This window comes from Mustela nigripes, chromosome 17 (genome assembly GCF_022355385.1).
Source record: "Mustela nigripes isolate SB6536 chromosome 17, MUSNIG.SB6536, whole genome shotgun sequence".
NCBI classification, from domain to species: domain Eukaryota; kingdom Metazoa; phylum Chordata; class Mammalia; order Carnivora; family Mustelidae; genus Mustela; species Mustela nigripes.
The window spans coordinates 4059252-4067967 of NC_081573.1; the positions used below are offsets into that span (position 1 = coordinate 4059252).

Sequence of the window (8716 nt, forward strand, 5' to 3'; positions counted from 1 at the left end):
CGGGGAGCCTGCTTCCCCCTCTCTCTCTGCCTGCCTCTCCGCCTACTTGTGATCTCTGTCAAAATCTTTTTTTAAAACCTATCCCCGACCTATTCTCAACCTAGTTCCCTTCCTCTCTCCCGTTTCTCTTCTAGATGGCATTCTCCACTCCTTAGGAGCCCGCTTTCTGAAATTACAAAGCACACAAGGAAATAACCCTCTCTCCATGAGTGAGGATAAAACTTAAACTTCTCACCAGACACTTTGAAGCCCTGAAAGGCCTGTTACCTCAGGATCTCACTCTTCCATCTGGGCTCGGGTGCATAGATCCCCTCTCTGGGCTCTTGGACTCACTAAACTTCTATCCCAGAGCCTAGAATCTGCTGACCCTCTAATAATCCTTTCGGCCTCAGCACAAATGTCATTTTCTCAGAGAGGCCTTCTCTAATTCTCTAATCCAAACTAGGTTCCTCCCCTGGTCCCTTATATTTTCTCATAGTGTTAGGTACTTTTTCTTCCTAGCACTTGTCAATATTTTAAGCTGCAATTTTGCATTTATTTCTTCATTGTGAACCTGTGTAGACCACGAGCTTCATGGAGGAAAGGCCAGTGTCTGGCTTGTTCACTCATTATCTGGCACAGTGTGTGCTCCTGTCTCTGTGGAATGTGTGAACCACATGCCAAAAGGGTGTCCATACATGTGAGGGCTTATATAAATATCTGCTCTTGCCTACAGGATAACCACATTAGTGCTGGATGGAGAACCATTGGATTTACACACAAATAATGCCCCAAGGAAGAGATGACCCTTTTCGTAGCCTCTGAAAATTGCCAGCACCTTGCACCAGAAGGGAATGTCATCCATTCTGAGGGGAACAGTACACAGCTATGGCCCATTCTCATGCCAGATTCCTGTTCTCATTCCTTGTATGACTGCCTTTCAGCCTAGCCAAAAAATATTCCACTGACCTCCTAAGTGGTCTTTTTGCCTCCAGTCTTCTTCTAAGTACATCTTCAATAACTACTCCTAGAATGATCTTTCACTATGTATCTGGCCACTATTTTTTTTTTTTTTAGTTTCAATGGGAGAATTTAGTGATTCATTAGTTGCATATAACCCCAGTGCTCATTACATCAAGTGTCCTCCTTAATGTCTATCACCCAATTACCATTTCTCCAACCAACCTCCCCTCCAGCAATGCTGTTCGCTAGAGTTCAGTCTCTTATGATTTGCATCCCTCTCAACTTTTATTTTTTCCTTCCCTTGCCCTATGTTCATATGTTTTGTTTCTTAAATTCCACATATGAATGAAATCATATGGTATTTGTCTTTCTCTGACTGACTTATTTCACTTAGTATAGTACCCTCTAGTTCCATTCACATCATGGCAAATCCGGCCACTACTTTGCTTCAAACCTTGCAACAGCTTATAATCCACCCACCCACCCCTCCATTCATTCACTCAATTATCCAACAAACATTTTTGAGAGTCTTTTATATTTTAAGAACCATCCTAGGTGCTGCTGGTACAAGCAGAAAACAAGACAAGATCCCTGTTCTTGTGGAACTTACATTCTAAGGGAGTCAGGATTAAGATCCTACCAGATAAAGCTCCAATGCCTTATCCTAGCATTCAGGGACCTCAGGAACTCAGCCTTCCATCTAAACTCCAGTGCATAGACTCCTTCTAGGCCCTTGGCCTCACTTTGTGTCTTTTCTCCACCTCTACCTCTGGACACCACCTTTCACTCACTCTCCACCCATGTATCTCTCAGGGCAGTGTTGAAAGGTCTTATCCAAAGACATATAGCCACTAAGCCCTGAAGTTGGTATTCAATCCATGTATGATGGGTCTAAAGCCTGATCATACAGTAGGTTCTTGTTGGGCTCCTCGCCGAGGGGAGGAGGCGCCCGGGCCAGCCGGAGGCCTCTCCTTGGGGCTGAGCGGGATGGCGAGTGTCGCGAACCCGGAACGCACCCACAGAAGACACCGGGCTCGGGGGATCTGTCGAAGCGGGATCTCACTTTATTGAGCGGGGTTGCAGCTTATATTGGGTAGGGGATGGGAAATGAGGTCAGCGGGGAGAGAGCCTATGGGGTTTGGTTACGTAGTCAGAGATATGCGGAACCGAAACCGCCACGTTGGCGCCAATACTGCCACGGTGGCGCCTTTTCTAGCCGGAAGAGAAGGCAGGCCAGCGCCATCTTTGCTGTGCCCAACAGGTTCTGGGCACACAGTAGGGGCTCAAAAGCTACTTTTAGGTGGACCATGATCTCACATTAATTTTCCCTTCCTTTGACACCATCCCAGACCAGAGCATATTTCTTCTAGTTAACCTGAACAGCAAATCATAGAGTCTGCTGTCAAATGTTCTAAGACCAGGTCCCAAAGTAACCCTATTCAATGGAGAACCAAGGTGAGGGACAGGTGGGGCTTTAGGGATCTTTGGGTTTGTCATAGACTCCAGGGTTTCTGGGGCTGCTGAGAAATCTGTAGACTGTGATAATTCCATGGACAGTGGGGACTCCAGGTAGGCATGTAGTCTTCACAGGTGTCATCAGTTCCAGTTCCAGTTTATTTTGCTTTTTCTGGAAGTTTAGGGTAAGGGATGCTACAGAGCAGGGCAAAGAAAGAAGGATGTTGGAACAGGTCTAGAGGTGAGGTATCCAAATCTTAAAATGGAAATTTCCTGTCTCTCTCTTTGATCACAGAACTACAGTAATGTGGAGCAAGCACTGGCTTTACCTTTTCTCAGAATCTCATGGCTGGAGTATGCAATCCTGTCTTTTCCTGCTGATCCTCCATGTACATTCCCAGCACCAGGAGCCCACCCAGTGTTCCTCAGACTCCTCTGGGAGGTTCTGCCTGACTTCCCCAGGTACGGTTAGTCCCTCCTTCCTCTGGGCAACCATAACCCCCATCTCAGCCCTGTTACTGTAAGGCTACCTTCCTACTAGCCCGATTGTTCTCTGAGGGCAGGGCCCAGGTCTCACCCATTTCCGAGACTCCAGCATTGCCCAACATGGAGGAATTTTGTTGGAATTTAAGATGCATGGTTTATCCACAAAGGAACATGAGTTCCTAGTGCAGTGTGTAAGGAGGGCAGCAGGGCATTTCTGATCCCAAAGACTTATAAATGGTAAATAACAGTGAGGCCTGTCTCTTCCAAGCCCTGCTGAGGATATGGGGTCCAAGGTAAATGAAAGAGTACCTTGGCTTTGAGAGTACCCTGGCTTTAGGAGTACCTTGGTTTTGGGCTGTTCTTCAAGCACTCTGGCTAACTTGGGTCTGTGGCATCTACAGACTGTGTTGACCACAGCCTGCCAAAAACTCAAGAGACCAAAGCCTTTGGTTTCTACTCTGATGTCACAACCACTGTTGGCTCTTTTGACCCCCTTCTCAATATGGATTCAGTGTGAAGGGGTGTGTGTGTGTGTGTACATTGCTGATTCTAATTAGTCTCTATTTCTCTTAATTTTCATCCTTCTTCTTTTCATCATCTATAAGATGATCTGGAAGCACATTCTGGTATTCTAGATGCCCTGTAGGATTGAGGATAATTCCTTTAAACACTGTATGTACCTCTCTTTGTGAGTCTTATTGCCATCATTCTGATAGATTAGATTCCAGACACAATGGATACCCACCAATATTTGGTTCTCTGAAGATGAGCTGATTGTGGATTTTCCTGGCTCTTCAGGCTTCAGAGGCATCTTGGCTTCTTGGCTTGGTCTGACTGTAGGGTTGTTTTCTGCTTTGATTGCTGCAACTTCCTTTGTCAGCTTCATTCTGATATATTTCATTCTAAGGAAGTGACACCCCCCTCCCCTGGTTAGTTCTGGCTTTCTGCCCAGCAATGGGCTCCAGTCTTGACTAGAAGTTCTGGTTTAGAGCCTCAGTGACACCACTGGCTTGTTGTGTTATCGAGGGCAAGCCATACAGCTTCTCCGGGAATTGGTTTTATCCCCTGTAAGATGGGGAGATCTCATTTATCAGGCTGTGGGGCTCAGATGAGGTCAGCTATGAAAGAGCTTTGCAAACTGTAAAGGATTGTTATTGGTTTTTAAGTCCAGCTAATTACACTTTAAAAATAGCTCCCCAGTTTGCCCTGCTGCTTTGCGCCTCTCCCCTTATCACCCCTTATAGTCAGTCAGTCCCAAGTCCATCTCTTTGACTGCCCCTCATCACTTGCCTGGCTCAAACCTGGCTCTCTGCTGTGTAGTCTATGGCAACAGCTTCCGGCCTGGCTTCATGCCACTGGGCCCCTGCTCTTTGGTTTCTGTACAGACACCTTCCCCTAGGAGCTTTCCTTCCCACTTTAGCACCGTTCCATGGCTCTCAACTGAGGATTGAGTCCAAGACACTTGGACTGGCCAGAGGCCCCCCTGCCAAACTCTCTGGCCTGACCTCTGGCAACTCTGCCCTTCTCATTCTGGGCTTCTAGCCAATACATTTAGCCAACTTTCAAGAGTCTTTATGAACTAACATCAAGAAGCCTTTTCAACTTCATTTTTAGCCATTTCCTATCACTCTCAATGTACCTGACATTGTACAAAGACACTGGCAATTCCTCAAATGTGTCTCTGGGATACATATATACTACTTTCCACCAAATAAATGAGTACTCAACCCCCCTAGGCCCACTTCAGACAGTACCCTGGGGATTCCGCTGCCTTCTCCAGGGCTGCCACTTCCTGCTTTACTTTCTCCTTTATGAACTTTGCTGAAAACCTCTGTCTTCGGGACCTGTATGTGGCTCAGCATTGTCCTGATGGCCCTGGACTGTGGTGACCATTTTGTTGCCCTCTTCCCTTGCCAGACTCTAAGCTCCTTGGGGGCAAGGGTCCTGTCTTTCCTTTTCCATGGCAGCCTTGCAGGGCCTGCCAGGTAGAATTTTATCCCTGGTACTCACATGAGTGGGGAGAAGCAGAGGAACATCAATGCTGTTGCAATAGTTCCGTAGACAATGCCCTGGATCAGCCCGTCAATGAAGGTCTTGCTGGATGAAGGACTCTTTCCTGGAAAAAGAGAGTTTGTGAGAAAGGCTTCTCTCCTGAGGCCTTGGAATTGGAGTCAAAGTTCTTCTTCCTCCCCATTTCACTCTTCCTCACACAGTCACTGGGCCCCCTCTATCCTCACTTGGTATCAGTAGGATGCTCAAAGCATGGGTTCCATTTCGGTTCTTCCCCTTACAGAGAAGCTTCGTGCTCTTTTTTGGCTTCTCCGCCAAGCTGATAGTGCTGTTGGCCCAGGGGGCAATTATGGTGGAAGTCACCTGGAGGTCGCCATCTGGGTTGTTCTCATCTACAAGAGAACCTTCCATCCACCACTGCACGGAGGGTGTGGGGATACCATGGAAGGAACAGCTGCACTGCAGAGTCCTCTCCGTGGAGCAAGAGGAATAGAGTAGCCTGGTGGGTGCTGTGGGGAGGGAGGGTCAGCAGTTAGCAAGGCAACCTGACTTCCTTTCTCCACTTCTCCAGGACCCAGCCTTCTCCTTATTTGTGATTCCCAAGGAGCTTTGGAAAGACCTTCTGGAAGCCCAGAGGAGGCAGGCTTCACAGACCAGTTCCTCTTCATCCTCTTCCTCACCTGGCCTGAAAGTGAACACTGGACCTGACTAACGGCAAGGGAACTTTCTGAGGATCTGCACTGCTGACTCCTTACCTGTCCTTACTCCTTACCTTACCTAGCCCCAGGCTAGGCTTCCCCGCCTCAGCTCCTACTTTCCTCTTCCTTCCATCCTTCAGGCTCTGCTCCTTCCTAGCTCCACCTGTGATCAATTTCTCCTGTCTGGATGCTGGTGGCCAAGTCACTTCCCCTCTCTTTGTTCTTTTCCAGTTTGGAAAATAGGGGTATTCGCTGAACCTGTATCCTGCTATCATGGATGTAAAAATGAATGCCCTAAGGTTGACAGTGTTACTAGCTGAATATATGGTAAAGTGTTATCCACTCAATAAACATAACACCTTTCTAGACTTCTTTCTTCCCAGCCCCAGGTTGGCTTTGATTGAGCATTCATCCTAAGCAGAGATTGTTTTGGCATTTTCTGGGTAAGAACATTTGAGCCTGCCTCACTCTATGTAGAACAGGTAGGATATATTGTCCACTTGGTGACTTTGTCAGTTAATAAGGAACGGTCACTCTCTACAAGGTCTCCAGTGAGGAATCAGTTCTTAGTGTTTCCACATACTTTTCCACTGGAGTTGTTTGAGGTTACTAGAAGAAAGGGTTAATTTTCTCTTAAACAGTAGCCCTTGATTTGAATTTTTTATCTGGGTCACTTGGGGGGGGATGAAGAATTTGCAGGGACTCCCCCACTGCTGTCCTCTGGATTATTTTTACATCTGGGAAAGCATGCCTGTGGACAGTGGCTGGCAGATATGGGCAACCTGACTAACCCTGGGCCTTCCAGCTCCTAATGCTCTCATCTCTTCAACCCTGGCTGACTGCCCATCCTCACTCCCAACTATGCTCTCTGGCCCAATCTGCTATTCACCCCAGCCGCTCCCAGCCCTGCCAGAACCCAGTGCACAGATAACTAGTCCGTATTGGTTATTTGGTACCCCACACACTTCTGTCCTCTCTTCTCATACCCCTGCAGCCCAGGCCGCCCCAGTCCTGGAGCCTCAGGAACCTCCAGAACTCACTCGTCCCACTCACCCAGCTGTGGCAGGGGACCTGCCATCGGCAGCAGCAGGGGTCCTCAGGAAGAGGAGGGGCTAGAGCCTTCGCCGCAGCTGGCTCTCACATCAGAGCCGTGTGGTTCAGAAGATGAGAAGATGAGTAACTGAAAGAGGATGTGGAGATAGGAGAGCAGAAAGTATTCTTAGCAAGCCACAGGCTTTAATCTCTGGTCATCCCGGAAGCCTGTTCGCCCTCAGAAGCAGCAATCATACGGGATGAGACGTTCAAGAGCATCAAGGGACAGCCAGCTCCCCTACGACCTCTCTGAGGCCCCAATGCCACGTGTCCTTCTCTCTCCTCTGGTCTTTCCCTCCTAGTCCTAGCCCACTTGGGAGGAGCCCATTTACAGAGTCTTTGGGTTCTGTCTCAAAGCTAATAGGGATTCATGGAAGGGCTGTGTACCTCAGAGGGGCAGGGCCAATCTGGGTGTTTGGAATAACCCACTGCGGACATAGGAGAAATGGCCTAGACTGGAGCAACTCCGGCCAGGTGGCCAGGGAGGAGCCTGGAATGCTGGTTGGGAAAGAATGACATGTTGTAGTTACTGTGTGGGTTGTGAGGGATGGAGAGGGTGGAAAAGCCTTAACAGATCCTTTGGGAAAACGAAAATGAACAGGAATTCCTACTGCTGATAAGAAAAGGTCCAAACTTCTTTGTTTTGTAAATGAGGTTCTCCACAATTTGCCTCACCCTTGCTCTCTGTCTCCCTGTGCCTTTGCCAACATTTTCGATGCCAAAAGGAAAATGCCGCCTTCTCCAATGTTCACCCTCATCATTCTTTTCCAGTCATTCAGGGATTTCTCCCTTCCACAGCTTTTCCTCTTGCAACTCCGCTCCATCCGCATTCACATCCTACTTCAATTTCAGAGCTGAGTTCAGTGCCATCTCCTGCAGGCAGCCTTTCCTGATCTGCCCACCCAGTCAGAAGTGGGTAAATCTCTCCCCTTTAAGAATTACTAAGTTTTTTCATTTGTTGTTTTTTGAGGAAAGAATCTGTTTTCTCCACCTACTAGAGTTACTTGTTTTTGTGCAGCCAGACAACATCTACCTATCCTGCTCCCCGTTCCTAACAAATCCAACTTTGTTTAGGGGTGCAATGTTGAAAGCTAAAGCACCACTTTGTCTAGACTCCTTTGTAGTTAAGATGGGGCACCTGACATTGTTTTAGTGGAAGTGAGCTGGGGATTCCTGGGAAAGTTTTTCTTTCTTGATATTCTCATTTCCTTCTTCCTTGTCACTTCCTTCTCCTTCTTCCCTGAAATATGGGTATGATACTAGAGGTCGATCAGCCATTTGGCAGCCATGACGTAAGCACAAGGATGAATGCCACTCATGAAGGACATTTTTTTTTTTAAGATTTATTTACTTATTTATTTGATAGAGAGAGATCACAAGTAGGCAGAGAGGCAGGCAGAGAGAGAGGGAGGAGGAAGCAGGCTCCCTGCTGAGCAGAGCCCGATGCGGGACTCGATCCCAGGACCCTGAGATCATGACCTGAGCCGAAGGCAGCGGCTTAACCCACTGAGCCACCCAGGCGCCCATGAAGGACATTCTTGCAGAACAATTTGGGGAACGTGGTCCCTGACGGCCTTGTGGAACTGCTGCACCAGCTCCTCACAGCCTATCTCTGTCCATCTCCTTACATGAGAAAGACAAACTCTCATTTGGTCAGGTCACTTTTGTTGGGAAACTAACGAAGTGTCTTAGAAGTGAATCTACCTGAGACTCAGCTCTTTCAGGCAAGACCCTACATCAAACAGACGTTTGTGACCTCAGAAGAGCTTAGAAAATGACCTTTGATAGTCACTGATAAAATGTGCAAATGTCAGTCTCCCTTTTTATGAAACAACCCTCACCTCCCCCCACTTTTTTGACAAGCAGTGACTTAAGAGCAAGAGCCCAGGATTTGAACACCAATTATGTAAGCTATGTCACTGATTCACTGGAGGACCATAGACGAATCCATTCCCTCTTTGGGCCATGAGTCCCTCATTTCTGCATTAATTCCTGGAAAAGGCAGGATGAGGGGATGTGTCCCCAGTCTATAA

General features: G+C 47.7%; 1 protein-coding gene across 1 annotated transcript; it reads right to left on the reverse strand.

Moving 5' to 3' along the window:
* Positions 1 to 1602: 1602 nt before the first annotated feature.
* On the reverse strand, positions 1603 to 6732 carry SIGLECL1 (SIGLEC family like 1). Its single transcript, XM_059382705.1, has 5 exons — positions 6645 to 6732; positions 5121 to 5402; positions 4894 to 4999; positions 3629 to 3785; positions 1603 to 2592 (listed from the first exon to the last, which is right to left on the reverse strand). Exons 1-5 carry the CDS (start codon positions 6667 to 6669, stop codon positions 2578 to 2580), a joined length of 585 nt encoding a protein of 194 aa, XP_059238688.1. The 5' UTR covers positions 6670 to 6732; the 3' UTR covers positions 1603 to 2577.
* Between the last annotated feature and the right edge of the window lie 1984 nt (positions 6733 to 8716).

Bases quoted from the DNA above. Each gene is read 5' to 3' on its own strand.
- SIGLECL1 (XM_059382705.1), bottom strand. From the start codon at position 6,669: ATGGCAGGTCCCCTGCCACAGCTGG. The intron at 5,403-6,644 runs GTGAGTGGGACG...CCCTCCCCACAG, and splicing joins AGGTCCCCTGCCACAGCTGG to CACCCACCAGGCTACTCTAT. The intron at 3,786-4,893 runs GTGAGTACCAGG...TCACTTCCTTAG, and splicing joins CTCTGCTTCTCCCCACTCAT to AATGAAATATATCAGAATGA.